The sequence below is a fragment of the Phyllobates terribilis genome, unplaced genomic scaffold, assembly GCF_046119375.1.
Source record: "Phyllobates terribilis strain yellow unplaced genomic scaffold, ASM4611937v1 Scaffold_5__5_contigs__length_657084704, whole genome shotgun sequence".
NCBI classification, from domain to species: Eukaryota; Metazoa; Chordata; class Amphibia; order Anura; family Dendrobatidae; genus Phyllobates; species Phyllobates terribilis.
Window position 1 is genome coordinate 184,866,251 of NW_027362765.1, and position 24,340 is coordinate 184,890,590.

At 43.5% G+C, this 24,340-nt stretch overlaps 1 protein-coding gene across 3 annotated transcripts in view; it reads right to left on the reverse strand.

The window, feature by feature from the left end:
* Positions 1-24,340, reverse strand: part of EZH1 (enhancer of zeste 1 polycomb repressive complex 2 subunit) — an 89,221-nt gene that overhangs the window by 52,272 nt on the left and 12,609 nt on the right. For 2 of the 3 annotated variants that reach the window (XM_073683596.1, XM_073683595.1), the window contains exons 3-7: positions 18,891-19,011; positions 12,745-12,873; positions 11,535-11,654; positions 4,678-4,798; positions 4,448-4,558 (exon numbers count right to left, since the gene is read on the reverse strand). In XM_073683596.1, coding sequence (XP_073539697.1) covers positions 4,448-4,558; positions 4,678-4,798; positions 11,535-11,654; positions 12,745-12,873; positions 18,891-19,011 — 602 coding nt within the window. The remainder of the gene's footprint in view (positions 1-4,447; positions 4,559-4,677; positions 4,799-11,534; positions 11,655-12,744; positions 12,874-18,890; positions 19,012-24,340) is intronic. The other variant, XM_073683597.1, reaches the window with a different exon arrangement.

A 24,340-nucleotide genomic window follows, 5' to 3' on the forward strand; every position in this document is an offset into this window, starting at 1 on the left:
CTGACACTGTCCAATCAGTGCGGAGAGGGCCCGAATGTGTAGAAACACCCCCCCCCCCAACTGGGAACACCCATCTGTCAATTTATTCAGAAATTTCTAGGAGGAATAACAAAGGATAAGTGCAATGTACAGATTTAAGACAGATGCCCCAGAATAGTATGGGAAACACAAATAATCACTAAACCAGAAAAGTTCCATTTTAGAGCCAGTTTGGCTTCTCAATTTTATGTGATGGCAATGTTGGTCTTTTTTCTTGTCTAAGGCCATGTTCACAAGTTGCATTTTTGTTGTGTTTTATTCGGCAGGCAAAACCTGCTCTTTTGGAATAAAAACACTGCGTCAAAAAAGCAGGTTTTGCATGCGAAAAAAAGCAGCGTCAAAAAGCAAGTTTTGTTGTGTTTTTGTGCTGCGTTTTTATTGTCTCTTGTGCATGCTGATAAAGTTTAGTGCCCCCCAAAAACGATGATGCAACTTCTTTAGGTTTTGGCACCAAAAACGCAGCAAAAAATATGTTTTTTTTGCTGCATTTTTGCACTTACCCATTGCTTTCTATGGGTAAAAAAAACACTGAAAGAAGTGACATGCTGCAGTTTGCAGCAGTTTTCCAAATCAGTCAGGAAAACAAGGAGTGTGCATGAGACTTCTGAAATCTCAAAGCTTTTGCTGGTACTGGAAAACGCAGCTTTAAAGTTTCCATTAAAAAAAAAAGCAGCAAAAATGCAATAAAGCAGGTCAAGCATGTTGGATTTATTTGATATAGATATAGCTCATCGTCGGCTGAAAAACAATCCAATTTTGGCCATCGAAGAACATTCATTTGTAGGCTTATTTTCATCTAATGTGTATAAGGCTTTTTTGTATAGTCTTAAAATGAGCCAAAAGCATGACAAGCTCATTTGGGTGTATAACGTTTGCATGTTGTCTCACCTACGTTTATACCATCTCTTATTTTGCTTACACCAAACTGACATATGACATGGCATATTAGCGTCTTGTCTTGCTAAGCCGCACCCTTTATTCTGGAGCCAGCCCCCTTGTCAGACTAGGCACAAAGTGGCTCTAGCAATAAATGTGATGCAAGGAATGTACAACAGAATTTTGGCACATTTAACATAAATCTGCCCCAATGATTGTTAATTTACCTATTAGTCACAACTTTCCTAATGATACAGCTAAGCAAAAAGTGACTACAGTTAACAGGATACTTTCCAGTGAAAGCCATGCGGGGAATAGTTAATTCTGCCCTAACATCTTATACCTAGTGCCTAGAAGCCAGGATTTTTGACCACTGCTTGCCTGCAGAAGCCATAGCAGGAGGCAGAAGTCTAAATTGCTACTAAAGACTGTTATGTCTACTTACAGTGCCGGCAAAAAAAATCTTTACAAGTTCAATGAAACCACAAAATCTTAATATTCAAGTGTTTTATTGTGGATATTTTATTACAGTTAGTATTTTGTCATGTCACCCTTACATTTTATCACCATCTGCAGTCGTTTAGGCATGGACTCAGCAAGGCTGGCTAAGTATGTGGAGTCCATGTTTACCCACAGTGTCTTCAGCACCTCCTTTAGATTGTTGATGTTGCTGGGTCGTGTCTCTTGAACCTTGTTTTTCATTAAATTCCAGGCATTTTCTATGGGGTTAAGGTCAGGGGAATTACTCTAAAATGTTAATGCTATGGTCACTGAGAAACTTTCTCATGGCGTTGGCTTTGTGGACAGGGGCTCTATCATGCATAAAGTAATCACACTGATGTATGACCCAAAAAGTAAGCAGGTGTTCTTCCAAAACTGTAATATAATTGCTTGCTTTCATAGTTACAATCTTGGGAAGGAAGTACAAACCTGCCCTGCCAATGCTTCCAGTGAAAGCACCCCACACCATCACACTGTCAGGGTGTTTAACAGCCTTAACTGTATATTTTGGGTCATACCGTGACACGGTACTCGGACGACGCACAACCTTTGAGCCTCCCCTGACCAGCCTGAAAGTGCTCTCATCACTAAACATCACTTTCTTCCACTCTTCAGATGTCCAATCTTGATATTTCTTACAAAAGGCAAGCCTTTTCTTCTTCATTGCTGCTGTGAGCAGGGGCTTCTTTGCGGCACGGCAACTTGGTAGACCCAGGTCCTTTTGCAGGCAGTGACGAATTGTCCTAGTTGCGATGTTCTGGAGGAGCATAGGGTACTTATTTTTTAGTTCAACGGCAGTTATAGAAGGATGTGACATCACTTCACGCTTCAGAAGCTTATCAGTCCTTGGTGAAGTCTTAGGTGCGCCAGAGCCTGACTTCCTCTGCTGTACCATCCCAGGAGGCAATAATGCCACCGACTGCTTCAGTTAAAAATTGCTTCTCTTGACACTCCCAGATCTCTAGCTACAGCAATCACTGAATCCCCCTTCTCGAGCAGAGTCAAGGCACGGGATTTCTCTTCCATTTTAAGCTTCTTTCGACCCATTGTGGGAGATAATATAAAACTGAGGGAAATAATAAAAGACTGCCTAATAGCAAAACTGTCTGAGCTGCACATAACAACCAATCAGAGTGCAGCTTTCGCTTGAACAGAGAAGTGAAAACTGAGCATTGATTGGTTGATACTTGCAACAAAGCCAGCTTTAATATTAGACAGTTTTTTATTATCTCCCCCATTGTGTACACTTTTAAAAAGTGAAATTATGATGTGGATTTTATATGTAAAGTTTTTTTTTGCTGCGCAAGTGTAAAGATTTTTTTTGCCGGCACTGTATAAAAGTGTCACAGTCACATCACTTTGGAAAGCCAAAGATGGAGAGAAGAGGATGTTTTATTTTTCTTTTTAAGGACCAGCATTGTTTTGTGGATGATAAATCAAGAATGAAGCAGGGCCTGGACTTCCACTTCAATAAACCCAACAAGCAAGGTTTGAATGAGTAAGGACCATCATAAGAATTGTACAGAGACAAATGGGGAGTTGACATTTTTGGGAGATATTTGCCATGTAATGCAAGCAACCAAAAGCCCACCACTAAAAGGAGGTGAAGAAGGAACTATAAAGTATATCCTTGTCTTCTCTCACTCACCAAAAACACAATGCAATTAAAAGGGGTAATCTGGTCCTCCTCACTTCTGCATCGGGTGTTGAGCTGGGCTCGAGACATGATGCCTACAGACACATTCTATCTGCAGATATCACACAATTGTCCTCTTCTCATGACTACGACAGGTGCATGATCCCTGCGGCTTGAACATGCAAGCTGATAGATATCTGTAGACGTGACTCTACCAGCCCAGCTCACCACCCGACGCAGAAGAGAACGGAGCCGCATTAACTGGCTTCTTACAATATTGCAATATGAGTGTATACTTTTCTGAAAATGTCGAGAACCACTAGGCTTAAAGGGAATCTGTCAGTTGGACTTTATCCTCCAAACTATTTTTATGTGCATGTAGCCCTTTCAAAAACAAGTCGAACAATACGTTTTCACGGCCAGTACATTACTCACAAATCAGAGTTTAAATTGATATGCAAATAATGCTATAGATCTGAATCCTCTGTCACTCCACCTCTATTCCCCAGCCAGTGCTGCCTCCTCCTGCCTGACAGACGGCTTCAGCACAAAGACTGTCAGTCAAGCAAAAGGAGGCGGTGCAGGGCAGGAAATAGACCTGGAGTGACAGAGGCTTCAGAGCTACAAAATAGTTCTTTAACCTCATTTACATATCAATTCAAACACTGATTTCTCAGTAACAAATGAATGGACTGGCCATATAAAGCTATTGCTGGACTTGTCTTTGAAAGAGCTACTTGCAAATAAACAGTTTGTGGGGTAAAATCCTGCTGACAGATTCCCTTCAAGGACTGATGTGCAACAGAGTATTGTGGTACTTACAGCATGTAAAAAAAAGAGAGATTATGGGCATCTCAATTAAAGGGATGTCTGCTCAGAACAACACTTTTCAGTATACCTATACATTAGCGTGAGGACATAGTGGCTGACAAGTCGGGCTCTCACTACACAGGATTTGGCATTGGTTTTAATAGAGGCAGTGAGTTACTTTGATACTTTGATGAGGTGATGTTGGGGGGGGGGGGGACATGGCTACAGGAGAGGGTAAGCTCTTATCGCTGGAGTTACAATTGCTGGACCCCTAGTTATCAGATAATTGCCATACGAGCAGGACTAGAATTGAGAGAAAGTGTCAAGTGCAAACGATGCATGCAAGGCTCTGGAAAGCGTTTGAAGAACATGATGGAATATAGGCAGAATGAAAAACAACAAAAATTGTAAGCGTCCAGTCAAGAGATGACAATAAAAGATATAGTTGTATACAGAGAAAACCATTTTGTCACTTTGTTAAACATACATCACATTTTCAGATATACTTATAAACATGTGCAAAAAAAAATCAACTATACTCTCTGCATGATCCTTTTGGCTTCTTTGTGACAAAGGGATGCATACCCGTTTTTGACGTGCTGTTGCGTCCAGCCGAGAAAGAGTGACCATACATAAAGAGACGCTCACGTTCATGTAAGCGAGGACTAGAGGTCATTGCAGATGGAAAATCCACCTCTGTGATTGGAAAACAAATTAAATGAACTATGAACAATCAATGAGAATTATCACAATATACTAGCTATGTGAACAATGTTAATATCAGAGCATGTTAAAGGTCTATGACAAAACCCCACCTTCCTCTCCATGGACCTTTCCGTCATAGTTATTAATCAGTTCCTCAATAAACATTTCATCTTCCTCTTTAACTGCATCTCCCATGTAAGGGATGTTACATAGGACAGTCTCATCTTCAACCTAAAGTTCAAGCAAAGAAGCGATACAGATAACATACCATAAATGTGAAAATAGCTCTGACGAATAGCTTGCATGTCTATATTTTAATAGCTAAGGCATGCTTGCACTTTTGGAGAATAGTTATAATTTCTATACATTCTTATAAAAAGATATAATCCAAGGAATAATTGCTTTTTGAATACATTGGGGGACAACTACCATGGGTACACATCCTGCGACTAGGAGGCTAAAATAAGTGTTGTAGCCATCTGGTAGGCTATACCCTCTCCTCAAACACTCGGCTCAGGTGTGTGCCAAAAGCTGGAAAGCTTCCCCAAAAATCTGTAACAAGTAACAACCAGGTAAAGGATCTTGGAGAGATCCACTGCAGAGGTTCAAAGGTAGACTCTTGAAGCAGAGACAGGACAAGGTCATGGTACCAAGGTCCCACCAGGAGCTTGTAGTGGAGGGGCACAATGGGCCACCCACCACTGGAAGGTATTAACCTGCTTGCGGAAGGGCAGCATACACTAAAAGTGAATAGAAAGGAGATTCATAAAGGCGAGGCTAAGGACTAAATCCAGACTGACTGAAGGAATGAAAGCATCTGGGAAATGGAGATTCAAGTAATGGCAATACTGCTGGTTGTACCTGTGAAAATAAAGTTTCCAAGTGCTGTAATACGCATTGGCAAAGTTGAGACTTATAAAGTATGCAGTTGCTTTTTTATCCCCAATATCCACCATATGGTTCCAGAGATATAGGCATTTTTATTTACTGCAAATTTTTTGTTTTGTTTTTTTTTGCTAAAAGGCGTGCCTCGCTAGAATCTCCGGGGGCGTCACTCGCTAGAGTCTATAGACGTGCCTCGCTAGAGTCTCCGGGGGTGTGACTCACTAGAGTCTATAGACGTGCCTCGCTAGAATCTCCAGGGGCGTGACTCGCTAGAGTCTATAGACGTGCCTCGCTAGAGTCTCCGGGGGCGTGACTCGCTAGAGTCTATAGACGTGCCTCGCTAGAGTCTCCGGGGGCGTGACTCACTAGAGTCTATAGACGTGCCTCGCTAGAGTCTCCGGGGGCGTGACTCGCTAGAGTCTATAGACGTGCCTCGCTAGAATCTCCGGGGGCGTGACTCGCTAGAGTCTATAGACGTGCCTCGCTAGAATCTCCGGGGGCGTGACTCGCTAGAGTCTATAGACGTGCCTCGCTAGAATCTCCAGGGGCGTGACTCGCTAGAGTCTATAGACGTGCCTCGCTAGAGTCTCCGGGGGCGTGACTCACTAGAGTCTATAGACGTGCCTCGCTAGAGTCTCCGGGGGCGTGACTCGCTAGAGTCTATAGACGTGCCTCGCTAGAGTCTCCGGGGGCGTGACTCACTAGAGTCTATAGACGTGCCTCGCTAGAATCTCCGGGGGCGTGACTCGCTAGAGTCTATAGACGTGCCTCGCTAGAGTCTCCGGGGGCGTGACTCGCTAGAGTCTATAGACGTGCCTCGCTAGAGTCTCCGGGGGCGTGACTCGCTAGAGTCTATAGACGTGCCTCGCTAGAATCTCCAGGGGCGTGACTCGCTAGAGTCTATAGACGTGCCTCGCTAGAGTCTCCGGGGGCGTGACTCACTAGAGTCTATAGACATGCCTCGCTAGAATCTCCAGGGGCGTGACTCGCTAGAGTCTATAGACATGCCTCGCTAGAGTCTCCAGGGGCGTGACTCGCTAGAGTCTATAGACGTGCCTAGCTAGAGTCTCCGGGGGCGTGACTCACTAGAGTCTATAGGACGTGCCTCGCTAGAATCTCCAGGGGCGTGACTCGCTAGAGTCTATAGACGTGCCTCGCTAGAGTCTCCGGGGGCGTGCCTCGCTAGAGTCTATAGACGTGCCTCGCTAGAATTTCCAGGGCCGTGACTCGCTAGAGTCTATAGACGTGCCTCGCTAGAGTCTCCGGGGGCGTGACTCGCTAGAGTCTATAGACGTGCCTCGCTAGAATCTCCAGGGGCGTGACTCGCTAGAGTCTATAGACGTGCCTCGCTAGAGTCTCCGGGGGAGTGACTCGCTAGAGTCTATAGACGTGCCTCGCTAGACTCTCCGGGGGCGTGACTCGCTAGAGTCTATAGACGTGCCTCGCTAGAATCTCCAGGGGCGTGACTCGCTAGAGTCTATAGACGTGCCTCGCTAGAATCTCCGGGGGGCGTGACTCGCTAGAGTCTATAGACGTGCCTCGCTAGAGTCTCCAGGGGCGTGACTCGCTAGAGTCTATAGACGTGCCTCGCTAGAGTCTCCGGGAGCGTGACTCACTAGAGTCTATAGACATGCCTCGCTAGAATCTCCAGGGGCGTGACTCGCTAGAGTCTATAGACGTGCCTCGCAAGAATCTCCGGGGGGCGTGACTCGCTAGAGTCTATAGACGTGCCTCGCTAGAGTCTCCAGGGGCGTGAATCGCTAGAGTCTATAGACGTGCCTCGCTAGAATCTCCAGGGGCGTGACTCGCTAGAGTCTATAGACGTGCCTCGCTAGAGTCTCCGGGGGAGTGACTCACTAGAGTCTATAGACGTGCCTCGCTAGAATCTCCAGGGGCGTGACTCGCTAGAGTCTATAGACGTGCCTCGCTAGAGTCTCCGGCGGCGTGACTAGCTAGAGTCTATAGACGTGCCTCGCTAGAATCTCCGGGGGCGTGACTCGCTAGAGTCTATAGACGTGCCTCGCTAGAATCTCCAGGGGCGTGACTCGCTAGAGTCTATAGAAGTGCCTCGCTAGAGTCTCCGGGGGCATGACTCACTAGAGTCTATAGACGTGCCTCGCTAGAATCTCCAGGGGCGTGACTCGCTAGAGTCTATAGACGTGCCTCGCTAGAGTCTCCGGGGGAGTGACTCGCTAGAGTCTATAGACGTGCCTCGCTAGAATCTCCAGGTGCGTGACTTGCTAGAGTCTATAGACGTGCCTCGCTAGAGTCTCCGGGGGAGTGACTCACTAGAGTCTATAGACGTGCCTCGCTAGAATCTCCAGGGGCGTGACTCGCTAGAGTCTATAGACGTGCCTCGCTAGAGTCTCCGGGGGCGTGACTCGCTAGAGTCTATAGACGTGCCTCGCTAGAGTCTCCGGGGGAGTGACTCGCTAGAGTCTATAGATGTGCCTCGCTAGACTCTCCGGGGGCGTGACTCGCTAGAGTCTATAGACGTGCCTCGCTAGAATCTCCGGGGGCGTGACTCGCTAGAGTCTATAGACGTGCCTCGCTAGAATCTCAGGGGGGCATGACTCGCTAGAGTCTATAGACGTGCCTCGCTAAAGTCTCCGGGGGCGTGACTCGCTAAAGTCTATAGACGTTCCTCGCTAGAGTCTCCGGGGGCGTGACTCGCTAGAGTCTATAGACGTGCCTCGCTAAAGTCTCCGGGGGCGTGACTCGCTAAAGTCTATAGACGTTCCTCGCTAGAGTCTCCGGGGGCGTGACTCGCTAGAGTCTATAGACGTGCCTCCCTAGAATCTCCGGGGGCGTGACTCGCTAGAGTCTATAGGCGTGACTCGCTAGAGCCTCCGGGGGCGTGACTCGCTAGAGCCTCCGGGGGCGTGACTCGCTAGAGCCTCCGGGGGCGTGACTCGCTAGAGCCTCCGGGGGCGTGACTCGCTAGAGCCTCCGGGGGCGTGACTCGCTAGAGCCTCCGGGGGCGTGACTCGCTAGAGCCTCCGGGGGCGTGACTCGCTAGAGTCTATAGGCGTGACTCGCTAGAGTCTCCGGGGGCGTGACTTGCTAGAGTCTATAGACGTGCCTCACGGGAGGAGGTCTATAAACTGCTCTGCATAATTATCCTGTGATCCACACTCCCTGGCAAAGACCAGAATAATTAGCACTAAATGAAAAGGTCCATATCTTTGGAACTGTATGGTGGATTTAAAAAAAATAAACCTGGAGGAAAAGGTTGAGACATGACACGAAAAGGTCCACATCGAGAATGCCTACCCAAAGTAAGACACAGCTGGCTGAAGTCCTCTGGAAGAAAAGCCCACTCTCTGAAATCCAGATTTTTTGGCAGCAGCCCAATAGTCCACCTGGGAATGAGGCATGCAGAGAATTCTGAAGTGCAAATTGCCACACATTCAAGAATTCTGGTGGCTTTTCTCATGGCCGAAGGACTACTGGTGCCCCACTGGTGGTTCAGATAGACACCACTATAGAGTTGTATGTCTGAAATCGGATAGGGTGGTCCTTTAAAAAGGGTGGACCAGTGAGAGATCACTAGAAAAATGGCTCTCATTTCCATGAAGCTGATCTGGAGCTGGGATTCCTCTGGCAATAGAGTTCCTGAGTGGTATTTTTGGGCGAGCACTGATCCCCAGCCTGACAGATTGCCATCATACTTCACTACCTGCCAATGGAGAGAAAGAAAAGTCTTGCTGTGGAGGGGGATGTTAACGACCAAATAAGGCATCTGTGAACTTAAACAGGAAGACTGATGCAAAACTTGAAGGAGTTTACCAATCTGTTCCAGAGAGACAGAATGGAACCTTTCAGTAGACAACCGTGAAATTGGGAAAAGTGGACTGCCTAGAATAACAAGACCATCCTGCCTAGGAGCTTCAAACAGAAACAGATGGAGCACAAAGTTTCAGTTAACAAACAAGACATGCTGCAGCAGCACACCTGGGGGTGGGGAGGGGAAAGAACTACCAGATCCACACGAGTGTCAAAGATCACACCCAGGAAGTCCATGTACTTACATAGCATGAGACATGCCTTCTGGTGGATGAGGATTCAACAAGAGAGTTTCAGGGTGATCTAAAGATTGGGAAGATTCTCATATCTGGATATGGCCTTCACCAAAAGGGAAGAGTGACAAAATGGAAGTAAAGAAAACCAGCAAAGCAAAGGTAAGTAATTGATGGTACGACTTGGAAATAAGAATGTGAAGCTATGCAGTGCATACGTCTATCAAGGAGAGGAACTCTTCTTGAGCTAGAAAACCACACAACCGATGGCAGAGCATCTAGGGTTCTGTGGAAGCAGGGCACGACATTTGTCTGTGAAACGAGAGAGTATTTCATCCAGACACTTGCAAATATTCTGCCACACATGGAAGAAAGCCATTTTTAGACAATGGGTCAGTATAGCAATATGGAGTGACAAGTTTCAACAGAAATGGCTTTAGCATCATCGAAATGAAAAGGAGTTTAAAGGCATGTAGCAATTGAGAGGTGAGATCCAGGGGATCTTTTTGTGGAGTTCAAGAAGAGAAGCCCATATGAAGCCACTTAGACCAGGCCACAAAGGCATTCCTGACCCAGGATGCAGTTAAAGTGAGAAGCAAGGCAAATTTAAAATGCCAAAAAAGACGCTTTAGAGAAGGGGTCAATCTTCTTTGCCAGCAGGTCACAGAGACGCTGTATCAGAAAGAAGCGAGGAGGTGGCTCTGAATGAGTGATCTAAGGATCTACGAAGAGAGGTATGGACCGTTACACAACCATCTACTCCAAAAATCGGGAAAGGACTTTGGAAAGCATGCATTCATCAGGACGCGAGGAGGTCATCAAAATTCCCGTGGTTTGGAAAAAAAAGGAGCTGTTGTAGACTGTGATCATGTAAAGAAATCTTCTCCTTAGAATGGAGGGTGTCTCTCACTGCCTTAATAAGATCCTGCATGGTGGTAGCAAACTTAGTTAACATGCTGCTCAAATTCAGAGTATTAGTCAAAGCAGACAACTGAGGAATCGGACTGACCAGGATGGGAAGCAGCCTAGTCCAAAGGGACTCTCCTAGGAATGGTCCAAGGAAGCTGAGAAAAATCTGTGGTTGGAAATCCTAAGTCTCTTATGATTGGCGAGCTTGTTGACTCCGGTTGCTTCGCAAAGACATGACCTGACTGGGAGAGGCGATAAGAGAAACTCACAAAGGAATTAAAAGGTGGGGACCCCACTAAAAATACCACTTGGGAGCAAGGCAAGACATACCCAAACCTGAAATTGCAGGGGGGGGGGGGGGGGGGGGGGAGGGAGGGGAGGTTGGGGGTTAGCAAGTCAGGGAGGGATGAGAGGTGATATTCACTTGTCCGGCATCTTCGGGTACCTGCAAGGTCACCCCCTCTGTGGTCTCGAACAGGACGTTGAGACACTGCCATTCCTCTGCAGAAGCAGCTTTGCAAACAGATGACCAGCAAACAGTTGTCACTCTCAAGAAAAAATAAGGTTTATTTATCCTAAGAAAATGCTGCAGACCCGATACAAGTAGCGTCTTATCTTCTATGGACAAAAGGTTAAAACAGCGATGCCTCGTGTCTGAGAAAAGCGTCTAGCCCGACAGATGGAGCTAACACACCTCTACTGAGATGTCCTTTTAGGATAAATGAATGCTATAGCCAAAGCAGAGCCTCTACAAACCTCAGGAGGAGTTTCTCCTTCAAGCTTACACTATGTAGAGTTCTATGAGCACCCAGTATCATTTAATTTCTCAGGCTGCACTAGAAGATAACTGAACAGACAGGCCACAGTAGCCTTATGATTAGCACGTGCACAACCCCTTTAAATTGCATATTGATTTATAGCCCTGTAACATGTTTTTTTTTATACGCTGTAGGCGCTAAAACACCTTACAGATAAGTGGAAGGATCAGTTCCTTAGACCCTACCAATAACTCAGACGGATCACACTTTAGCTTGAATTGCCTCTTCGTGTCTTTGTAATATTAAGATATAAGAAGTGTACAATAAATGATCACATCAGTGTCACGTTAAAAAAAATGTAGTGACTTGTAATGTAATCATATGTATACAACATACCATAAAGTTTTGCTGGAGTGGAGACCAAGAGTACATGATGGGAACAAGTGCCACTGTGTTCAGAGACCTTGTGTATATAGTCTGTACAGCAAAATCAGGAAAGGTACTTTCAACAGTACACTAGAAAAGAGAATATTTGTCATTACTATTACATAAGATACATTGAGAAACTGTCATGTGGACTATACCGTCTGATCTGCAGTCACCAAGTTATAAGCAAAACCTACAAAAGACAAAAATATATCTCATACCCTACCATCATTATATATAAATGTAAAGCAAAGTTGCATAATAAATATAGGGTACTTAGTGAACTAGGGTATGAGATATATTTTTGTCTTTTGTAGGTTTTGCTTCCTTTTGCTAGTGTGAACATGCTCCTATTTCTTGCATGTCTACCATCTTAGACCTCAGTTCACATTGCTTGGTTTTTTGTCTTGTTTGCATTCTGTGCAATTTAAGGGTGTGGCATCCCCTTTGTTGAGCTGATTAGTATATATGTAGCTTACCACGGGCCTAGGTGGTCTGGAGTTGGGACCCGGTCCTATTTGTCTACCCTTTTATATGCATTACTTCAACTTTGATATACAGTAAGGTTTTTAATATAGGCAGTATAGGTACCATCCCAATTTAGGGTCACCTTGCCGCTGGTGGGACGGCTTGTATACTTTTTTTGATCAAAAATAGTTCACTAAGTACCCTATATTTATTATGCAACTTTGCTTTACATTTATATATAATGATGGTAGGGTATGAGATATATTTTTGTCTTTTGTAGGTTTTGCTTCCTTTTGCTAGTGTGAACATGCTCCTATTTCTTGCATGTCTACCATCTTAGACCTCAGTTCACATTGCTTGGTTTTTTACCAAGTTAAAAGCAGACTGATATACAGATTTGTTGGAAAAGTTTCACCATAACTTGTATTTCATTTATTTAAATCTCTGCTCTTTCTAAGCCGAAGAGACCAGAATGTGGTCATTTATTTATATCCTTCCCTATACAACTGTGCATGAGATCGCTGTCAATCAATAAGCAGAACCGCCCACTGGACTCCTAAGCATAGAACGAGCAGGGCTTTCAAATAATAAAATTACAACTTATAAGGAATCATTTCCCACGAAACAATATCTATTCAGCTTGTCCTTCTCTACAAAAACATGCTGCCCACAGATATACTAACCAATAATACTAATTCTAGGAAAAAGTTACCTTTTTCAGGAAAGGATGTGTATTTGAAGGTTTCATTATCTGAACTGGTTGCAGTCTAAGACTTTTCCATTCTTCATTTAAAAGGCTGGTTTTCTGATGGATTTTCATTATGTTCTCCACATACTGAGCCTGCTCAGGTGAAAGCGAAAAGATATAACAATGGCAAAAGTAAGGAGAATGAGTTCTGCAACCTCCAGGCTCGCCATCATAGAGGGCTAAAATAGTGACTTAGTACAATAAGATTTGTAGCCGGCTCTCAATTAGTGAATACCTTGCATTCTCAATATATAGGGAACCTGTTGGTTCTCCTGGCCGATCTGATGTAGTGAACACTTGTAGTCCCAGTGAAACAATTCAAATGTTTTCAAACATTTCTAGGAGGAATAATGGAGGAATGGCAGAACTCTAATAAATGGTGCTCCAGAACTGTTATTTTATGGAGCATGCACATACATGGTATTAGGACACAACTCTTTAATCAATTAAATCAGGTTTTTCTTTATTCAGTCCCATTGTGTATAAAATCCTGCCCTACACAGAGCAGCCTGCTTCTACTAACATTTGTGAAATAACGGCTTGTTGTAGAAAGCTCAGTGATACCACCGTGGTCCTGTTAATAGGATGGCACCGATGCCACAAGACAGTCTGAAATGTTTTCCTTCCTAATTATTCCGTGATCAACTGTGAGTGATATTATTAACCCCTTAGTGACCGGACCAATTTTTTTTTAAATCTGACCAGTGTCACTTTATGTAGTAATAACTCTGGAATGCTTTAACATATCCCATTGATTTTTAGACAGTTTTTTTTTTCGTGACACATGATACTTTATAATAATGGTAAATTAAGGTTGATATGTTTTGCGTTTATTTATAAAAATATCAGAAACTTGACAAATGTTTTAAAAATTGCAATTTTCAAACTTTAAGAAATTAGTGGGGGTGCTGGTAGGAATAGCACTCAGACCTGCAGCGGATATATGCAGCTACCACCAGCTGAAAGAGGGGTTAATAATGTACACAATATGATATATCTGCGCTGGTGAGAGTGCTTATAAGGACGAGCTTACACTGATAAAAAATGCAAAATTGTATTTTAAAATATTTGAGTTAAAAAAAATATTATTGTATGGTTAGTTAAACATAATATTGATAAAATTCAATGTGATGAAGTGAGTTGGGTCACAGAGGTCCTTCGTACGTCACGTATAAGATGGTTTTGCAGTGGGGAAGATATGGAGGTTCCTGTGAAGGAAGATAGGAGGAGGGAGGTTTAACGGTGGTATTTAGATGAGCAAAAAAAAAAAAAATGGGAAAGGTACAAGCGAACGTGGATGGTACCTGCTGCTATTGGTGGCCAATCAAATGGTCTAGTTAGGGCGAGGATTAATGGTTCCTGTGGTTCCTATTTGGTCACTAAAAGAGAAAGTAGATTGGGACTGACATCTAGAACGTGAGTGGTAATGCTTAATTACATGTAAATTGACCTAAGGTGGGAATTAGTACAACCTAGTTGGAGAGAATAGGACCAACAGTTAATGATAAATTACCTCTTAGTATTAATGCCTAAGATGGTTAAGTTGGGAGGCTCTGAGTAAGTACAACCGTTCCTGGTGGAGACCTGCAGGAGATAATTAGGAAGGTGTAAAATTCTAGATAGGGTGGGCACCTGTGTAGGTGTCATAGCGGATTGCTCAGTGTCTCAGTGACGAGACAAGGGCTTAGTGGTGACTTACTCCCTTGTTTAGAGAGGTGGTTTTCGTACTTTCCGCTAGTAGTGGTATGGGTTGAGAGACTCTTGAGGGCAGTTTCAGTCCGGTAGCTCAGTGGTTCTTGTGTGGCACGTTGGAGCTGGTGCCGGTGGTGCTGTTAAGCAGATGCACTGTAAAATTAGTGCCAGTGCAGACGTCCTGTTAGTAACAAGGTCAGAGCTGCTGAGATGCTTACGGCTTTTTGGGTTAGTACTACGCAAAGAGAGGATCACTCACCCTTCTTGCCGTGCTGCGTAGTACCCGAGTAGTTAGCTTCGCATCTATGGCTTGCTACTCCGATAGTGTAGGCGGGTAGTAGTACCGGCGGACGTGCGACGTGCTGCCCTGAGTGGTTTACCAGGGGTAGGAGTACTTACCGGTTCTGGCGTGTGGACCCTGTCGCATTAATGTAAGTGCCGTTGGAATTTTGTGGCGACGTTACCTGGGGTTTCCTTCAGGTTCTGTTTCGGAGGAGGGGGTGATTGATTCACAGACACGCTCAAGCATCCAGTCCCGGCCGGTGACTGAGTGCGGTGGCTACTGCAGCGCTTGAGGACCTGTATGACTCGTGATCACTTGGTTAGTCCGTACGAATGCCACAGAGGACCAACTTCCTACGCGTTTCGGAGAGCTCTCGGTAAGTACTCCTATCCCAGTTTTTTTTTTTGCTCATCTAAATACCACCGTTAAACTTCCCTCCTCCTATCTTCCTTCACAGGAACCTCCATATCTTCCCCACTGCAAAACCATCTTATACGTGACATACGAAGGACCTCTGTGACCCAATTCACTTCATCACATTGAATTTTATCAATATCATGTTTTAACCAACCATACAATAACAGTTTTTTTAACTCAAATATTTGAAAATAAAATTTTGCATTTTATAGTTCATTTTATCAGTGTAAGCTCATCCTTATAAGCACTCTCACCAGCGCAGATATATCACATTGTGTACACAAATTTTCAAACTTTGAATGACTATCCCTTTAATCCCGATAGTCATACCATACAAAAACATTAATAAATAACATTTCCCTCATGTCTGCTTATATCAGCACCATTTATAAAGTGTTGCTTTATTTTGTTAGCATTTTAGAAGGTTTCAAAATGTAGCAGAAATGTTTCATTTTTTTCCCTTATTTTTAGGGACCTGTTCAGTTTTGAAGTGACTTTGGGGGTCCCATATGTTGGAAACCACCCAAAAGTGATATCATTTTAAAAACCGCACCCCTCAACGATTTAAAATTTCTTTCATGTAGTTCATTAACCCTTCTGATTCTTTTCAGGAAGTAATGGAAAGTGGGATGACAAGAATGAAAAAGTTTATTTTTACCACCTAAATTTTGATAACTTCTGAACAGGCCACTATAGCCAGAAGACTCTAAGGCCGTTATTTGGCCATGAACTGCGAAGGCAAACATCAGGACCACACAATCAAGATCTCAGGGTGCCGATGGGGTTAAATAGGGAGGCTCCCACCGTGTTAATCTGTAGTCACTGTTGACAGCAGAATCTAAGGGGTTAAATGGCCATGGTCGGTGCCAACACTGATCGGGGCTGATGCAGCAAGTTGTCAGCTATACTGTACAGGTGACAGTTACAGGATTGTCACTCGTAGAGGGATGCTAGTCTCTTACATCGCAGGTCAGTAAAAAGAAAAAATTGGTGGTCACTAAGGGGTTAAAAGAAGTGGAAGGAACCACAGCATCTCAGACACATAGTGCAAAAAAGTCGCCAATGCCATGCGGACTTAGCTGCAGAGTTTACAATCTCCACTGACATTGAGTCGTATCACTTGAAAAGTGGAAGTATTTAGGAGCAATAGTAACTCCGCCACGAAGTGCAGATCACATAAGGTCACAGATTGGGGTCGCCAAGTGCTGAGTCGCCTAGTGCATAAAAGTTACCAACGCTCCGCTGACTCAACAACTGCAGAGTCCAACCCTCCTCTAGCACTAAAGAGAATCTGTCAGTAGGATTAACCCTCCTAAGTAGTCTATATGGACATGTAGGTCATAGGAAGCTGAATAAAATGATAACTTAATATCTACAATCCGATGTCTTATCCCCAAGAAAGTTTTCTTAATGTGTAAATTAGCTGTTAAGATCTATGGGCCGGACACAAATTTCCTTGAGAATTTGAGAATCTGCCTCCAGATCTTATTTTAAATGGAAGGGGGCGATCCCAGTGTGAGACATATAATGGCTGACAACGTGCAGATCTTAATGCAGAGCTGTGTGTAATTACAACTAACACAGTACAGCAGAAGTGAATGTTGACTCACTGCAAAAACATTTGCAGCTACAGATCTCTCACAGTGCTTCAGCTTCCATCTCACAGGCAGCCAGTGGAAAGGGAAGGGCAGTACAGCAGAGCTGACAGCAGTGTGAGAGGACAACTGCAACTGTAAATGTGTTTGTAATGAGAGAAAGTTCAGTTCTGCAGTACTGTGTTAGCTCAGTTGTACTGTGCCAGTTATAATCACACACAGCTCTGCAGTGAGATCAGGAGAGCAGAGAGCGGCCATTACATGTCACACTTCATGTATAGTAAGCTCTGAAGGCAGATTCTCAGGGAGATCTATGTCCGACCCATGGTTCTTAACAGCTTATTTACATATTACCAAAAATGTGAATATCTTTGGAATAAAACATCGGATCACAGATAATATCACTTAATTCAACTGTGATATGCATGTCCAAACAGATGACTTAGATGGGGGATCCTACCGACAGATTCCCTTAAACATCAGCACAAAAATGGTCTACTGAGAGCTTCATGGTATGGGATTCCATTGTGGAGCAGTTACATGCAAACCTTACATCACCAAGGACAATGCCAAGAGTCATATGTCATGGCGTAAAGCACACCCCACTGGAATAGAGGAAATGTGTTCTGTGGAGTGGCGATTCACGCTTCTCTATCTGGCAGTCTAATGGATAAACCTGGGCTTGGTGAATTCCAGGAGAACGTTACCTGTTTGACTGCATTGTGTCAACTTTAAAATTTGGTGGAAGAAAGATAATGCTATGAAGTTTATTTTCAGGGGTTGGAAAGTACCCCTTCATTCCAGTGAAGGGAAATCTTAATGCTTCAGAATACCAGATATTTAGGAGAATTGTAGATTGCAGCTTTATGGGAACAGTTTGGGAAAAAAAAATTTCTGTTCCCCATGGCTGTGCCCGGTTCACAAAGTCTATAAAGGAATGGTTGGGTGAGAAAGAACATGACTGGTTACAAATAGCCCTCAACCTCATCCAACATCTTTGAGATGAACTTGAAATGAGACTGCGACTTTGGCCCTCTCTTCTAACATCAGTAACCTCAGACATCAGACCTCACAAAGGCTCTTCTGGATGAATGGGCAAAATCTCCCAAAAACAAAGTACAAAATTCTGCAGAAAGCCTGCCCAGAAGAGTGGAAGCTGTTATAGTTGCATAGGGGTTGGGAAAGGGTGATTGGGAACTCTATATTAAAGCCTATTGATTTAGAATCTGATGTCATAAAAGCTCCTGTACTGTCTCAGTACTTTTGTGCACATAGTGAATTTTGCTAAAAAAAAAAACAATAATACACATATCGGAAGTTGATAGGTTGTCTACAGCCCATGAACCATGACAAAAAATTGGATCAACGAAACGCGCGTCGGGGCTGCAGTACGGCCACGTGGTTACCCCAGTCCCCATGTGTGAGTTCTATACCATGATTTGTCTCTGTATCCTGGCCATCTTTCTTATCTGAGTAGTGGCCATTTTTCTCCTGTTTTCTGACTCTGAACTTGCACAAACGCCCTACAATGGTATACATTGTGTATATATTATTCTAACTGTTTCACTAATTTTGTACCTTCTGACGGGATCTTCTGCATTCTTCTCCCGGGGGACCCACTAATTAATTGCCGTAACTGCTATGTGTGTTTCTCTTACCCTATATGACCGCTCCCTATTAGTGTCACATATATATATTGAAAAGGAAACTCTTTTAATTTTTCTATCCAATAAAAGTGTTTTTAAACTGAAATAAGTCTTTCCTTGTTTCTGATTGTTTGGGTGTTCTACTCCACTTTCTTTAGGCTCTAAGCCCATGAACCATGCATTGTTATCCTTTACAGAGAAGAATTAGGTTCAGAAAGACTTTTGTCACCTCTTTACATGGTAAATATCATCAAATCTAAGGAAAAAACACTGTAATCCAGAACTTGATTGCAGATTCTCTTGTAGACTGGACAAATACCATAAAGCACATAATTTAATGTGCAAAGGTGAACGTCGTCCCCACTTTCACTAAAGAAGTATGGTAGGTAAATTTACATTTCTATGTCCAGATTAAACTTTATTTAATAGCATAGCTTATGTAATGACACACTATAATTCGCCATCTCTTGTACTCACCCCGGCAGCCTGGTTGACCTGTAATCTCTTCAGCTGCTGCAGACGCATATACTCAAGGCGCACTTTCTTCTTCCAATACAGGAGAGATTTATTACACTGCGAGTTAGGAGGCTCAATTGTGCTGGATGGAAAAATGAAAAGTTTTACTCCCCATACTATATAAGGATCATACACAACAGCGTTGTAGGAAACAGTGAGGAAGGTTTTCTATTTAATATTGTAATTCTTTTTTCTATGTTAAAAGGGTTCTCTAAGCATAGGATATTCATAACCTATCCTGAATATCTGATCTGCGGTACTTGGCAGCAGCTGCTACACAATGAATGGATCTTTGCAGTGCAGCTCTATACAATCTTTACATCCGTTCATCGGCAGATTGGCATTGACAGATTGACCTATGATAAGGATAGATCATCAATACTCTATGGTTTGACGTAAAAAGCCATCTGGTAAAGGTCAGTGGCTAACCTGTTGATCAGCCAGTGTGAGGCTGAGAAGTTGGAAGTGCACTGTCACACCCCAATGCACTTCTACAACTTCAAAAGAGATTTCTTTGACAGGTTTCTGGGTTCTCTCTGTTACTGCTAATAATCTAGAGGGCGCCTAAATTAGCATTCAACTGACAACCGTTCGAGAAAATGTAAGCCTTAAGCCTAAATTCACACAAGCGTATTTCAAAGTCTGTATACTGACCGCAATTCCCGGACTGACCACAAAGCCTCATAATTTAGGGTCGGGAGAACCACGGTCAGTCCAGGTATTAGGGACCATGTACAGACTGTGAACTATGCTCCTGTGAACCCAGCCAAAATGCACCCCAAGTAACTTTTTTAAAGGCATCTCATGTGCATATGCCCTAACAATACAGGTTCTGTCTGAGGCGTAAGGCATTTTGAAAGTTTCAAAACCAATATGTAGCAAAAACTTGGAATGATTCAGTACCATGGACAGAAAACAAAAGTATCATATATGAGGGAAAAGATTGTGATGCACCATATTATGCAAGTATTGGCTAAATGTATGAAAGTCAATGCGTAAGACCTAAGGACTCCTTTGGCGCTTAGACTGATTGACTCCCTTTAAGAGTCCAATATATTCTACTGCTGCTGCTAATAGCTAAACAGAACAATATTTTATTGTACCAATTGGGCTGTAATATAAATTCACATAGTACAGGATCTATCCATGGAATGTACACATTGTAGATTCAGACTGAAAGCAGCAAAACCTCAAAGGAACTTATGTGGAAACAAGGATTAAAGAAACAGGTGTTAAACCATAGATTCCTCAAGTTAACCCCATTTTAATCTGATGACAGCTACAGTACAGACCAAAAGTTTGGACACACCTTCTCATTTAAAGATTTTTCTGTATTTTCATGACTATGAAAATTGTACATTCACACTGAAGGCATCAAAACTATGAATTAACACATGTGGAATTATATACTTAACAAAAAAGTGTGAAACAACTGAAAATATGTCTTATATTCTAGGTTCTTCAAAGTAGCCACCTTTTGCTTTGATGACCGCTTTGCAGACTCTTGGCATTCTCTTGATGAGCTTCAAGAGGTAGTCACCAGAAATGGTCTTCCAACAATCTTGAAGGAGTTCCCAGAGATGCTTAACACTTGTTGGCCCTTTTGCCTTCACTCTGCGGTCCAGCTCACCCCAAACCATCTCGATTGGGTTCAGGTCTGGTGACTGTGGAGGCCAGGTCATCTGGTGTAGCACCCCATCACTCGCCTTCTTGGTCAAATGAGAGTCATGAAAATACATAAAAATCTTTAAATGAGAAGATGTGTCCAAAGTTTTGGTCTGTACTGTATATTCCCCCTTCGCATTCATCAGATAGTCAACTGGAATGGCTTTCAATGAAAATGCATGCCTTGAGTTCATTTGTGGAATCATTGCAAACCTTCAGAAAGTGTTTCTGACCAACAGGTGTGTTTTGCAGAGTCAGTGTTGGTACCAGGGCTGTGGAGTCGGTGTCCATTTTCGTGGAGACTGAGTCGTTATAAAATAGACCAACACACTCCTAAAATATATAATAAATTGGTACAGTAGTACAATGCAGGATGTGCTGTAACTTTTTCCATAAGAATTTATAAATGTCTGTTGTATTCCCGATTTAAGGATCTAGGCTTTTAGTTGGGATGAATCTGTGCTGCACTTTATGTACATGCTCAGTAGTGAGGCCAGCTTGTGCAGTCGCAGTCGTGAAGTCGGAAGTCAGTCAGCAAAAAAGAGAGAGGCTTGTTTGGGTCAAGCAACACAAGGACTGAACATTACATCAGTAGAAATCTGTACTGTGCTCTGATGAGTCAAAATTTGAGATTTTTGGTACCAACCATGTGTTTGTGAGATGCAGAAAAAGTGGTCTGATGCCCACCATCAAGCATTGAGGGAGAGGTGTGATGGTGCTTTGCTGATGACACTGATGATGATTTATTAAATATACAAGGCACACTTACCCAGCATGGCTACCACAGCAATCTGCAACGAAATGCCATCCCATCTGGTTTGCATTCAGTGTGACTATCATTTGTGTAAGAACAGGACAATTACCCCAAACATACCTCCAGGCTATGTATAAGGACTATAAAGATTAAAGAGGTCAACATCACTCCTGTATCACCAAAACGCAAAGTCCAAAAAACCAAGGAATCCCAGTTGGTAACAGATCCACAGTAACAAAGGTAGACAGCATCCAAAATTGGTAGCCCTATGATAGGTCGAAACATTGCTGTGATGTGTATGACGTAATAAACAAGCCTTTTCTCTACGACCAAACGTTTTGGATGCTGTATGCTTACGACTATGTAAGGGCTATGTCACCAAGGAGGAGAGCTGTGTCAGATGACATGGCCTCCACAATCACCCGACCTCAAGCCAAATTTGATTTCGGACATCCAAGTAAAGGCATAGCAGCAAACAAGTGCTTAGCACCTCTGAGAACCCCTTAAGGGTATGGGCACAAAGCGTCTTTTAGATACCAGTGTACCCACATTGTTTTTGTAGCAGAAGACACTTCAGGAAACCTGCTGGCGGTGTTTTCCCTGAATATTCATTTCAGACATCTTTTGCAGTGGCTTTGCAGATTTTTTTTTTTTTTTAAATTATCACAGGACATAGTTGTGGCCTCTAAGCATAAGCTGCCAGGAGAATGGATTGGTCACTTCTTTTAACCGTTTCACAGCATTTGAAGCCTGAAGTGGTTAAAAGAAGTGGCAAAAGACAGAACATGTGCACAGCAAGTCACGTTGACATTACATTGCTTTATGTTAGTTCTTTCTTTTTTAGCATTCTTTTCAGATGGGTTCCAGGCAGGCTCTGGATCAAAAGAGACATTGTGTGTATATACCCTTTAAGAAGTATTCCACTTTCAGGAAACTGGACTCCAAATGTAGACGAGGTAGACGGCATGAGCCTCTGAGCTCAGTGATTGGCTACAGAGGTAATGCACGCTGTGTCCACAATGCTGAGACCCAAGCAGTAGGGGGGAACCTGCCACTGGACCTGAGCAGGGTGAGTAACTCCTCTGTTTGTTATTTTAGCCATTTACAGAGTTTGTGGTCCACTTTTCAGAAAGTGGAAAACTCCCTTTGTGTCACAATTCCACCTCTCAATGTGTTTGGGATGTTTGGGATGCAGTTACGGACAGATCAGTTGTCCAGTCTGGTGCAGGGGCGTGCTGAGCTGTCAATGTTTTGATTGACGGCTCGGCCGGCCAATCTGAGACTGGGAGGTTCTGAACTACCTTCAGGTGTTCCCTGTCCCAGGTGATTGCCCAGCTACTTAGCTGGGCTGTCAGTCCCAGATCTCTGCCAGATGTACAGTCAGCTCTGTGCCTTGTGCTCTGCTTGTGAATCTTTTTCCTAACTGACCTTGGACCTCATTTTGACCATCCATTTTGCCTGCTCCCTTTGCTCTGATTCACTTTCCTCCTGGTTTTCTGACCTCAGACTGTTACCGGACTATGCCTTTGGCTCTTCCCTCTGTTTATGATGTACCCTCCTGGCTTTTGACCTTGGACTCCTTAATTACCCTTATTCTCTGCCTGTTTGTGAGAAGAGACTCAGCTTTACACCTTGGGACTGTTGGAAAGCCATTGCAGGTGACTGCCTTGATGAAGCTGCTTGAGCGAGTGCAAAGGGTATGTAAAAGTGGCATCAAAGTAAAAGAATAAGGAAAACAACTGCGTGAACAGGTGTGTCCAAACTTTACCAGTACTGTAAGGCTATGTACGCACGATGCGTATTTGAAGCAGAAATTTCCTGAGCGTTTCCGCATCTCCTTGGCAGGAAAAACGCATGCGGATTTTACATGCGTTTTTGACACGTTTTTTTGAAGCGTTTTTGTACATCAATGAATGCTTTTTGGAGCTAAATAAAGTTATTTGGTGGGACAATTGGACCTTGGATTACCATCAGAACTGGGGTGAGTATATTGGTTAATTTGAAAAAATTAAAGAATGTGTCTGTTGTATTCAAATAAAGTGTTTACTCTGTGTCTGTGTGTTTATTTAACTCTTTAATTAGGTTTGGTCATGAAAAGATCTGATTGACACCTTGTCATAACCAAACAAAAGAGTTAGGTGTCAGCTAGTCCCATTCACCCAATCTTCATTAACATTTCTATTCATGTAATTTATGTGGCTGCTATGAGCTGGTATTTTTAGCCTGGGAAGGTGCCATTTGCAAACATAGTCCCTGGCCATAATTAACATCTGACAGCTGGTTCGTTAGCAGATACGTCCCCCCGATCAGCACTCAGCAGCGATTTGGACGCAGCGTATTTTTGTTGCGTCCAAAACGTGGTGTTCTAATGCCACCACTTTTGTTGTCGGTACATGTGAATCCACCGCATATAATGACACTTCAATCAGTCAAAATCTGCAGTGGAGACTAGCGTGTCAGAAATTGACAAGCTGCGGATGAGTTAGGGTACGTGGCCACAGTCAGGAGTCTCTGCAGGTTTGACGCTACATGCTTATGCAGCGTGAAACCCACAGCATCCAGATGTTACAGTATAGTGAATCGGATCTCTAGAAATCCCATGTCCACTATGCATACATCAGAGGCCGCGAATCAGCCGTGGACACTGACATGTGGCGCGTCTTTCAAGACCCCAGCATGTCAAATTCTCTTGCGTAGTCACTAGTCTGCGCAAAAGAAATTTGACGACTAGAAAGAATTGAATGCGGTAAATCAGCATGGTTCAGTGAACACATGTGGATTTACCTGCGTTCAATAGAATGCAACATTTTGGATGCAGCAAAAAATATGCGTCCAAAGCGCTTATAGGTCTGAATCGTGGGCACAGAGCCAAAAAAAAAAAAATGGTGTGGGCTCCGGAATCATTTTTTATAACCAGCAGAGGGAAAGCCAACCGCTGGGGGCTGATATTAGTAGCCAGGGAAGGGCCCATCAGCCAACAATGTTCCATGGC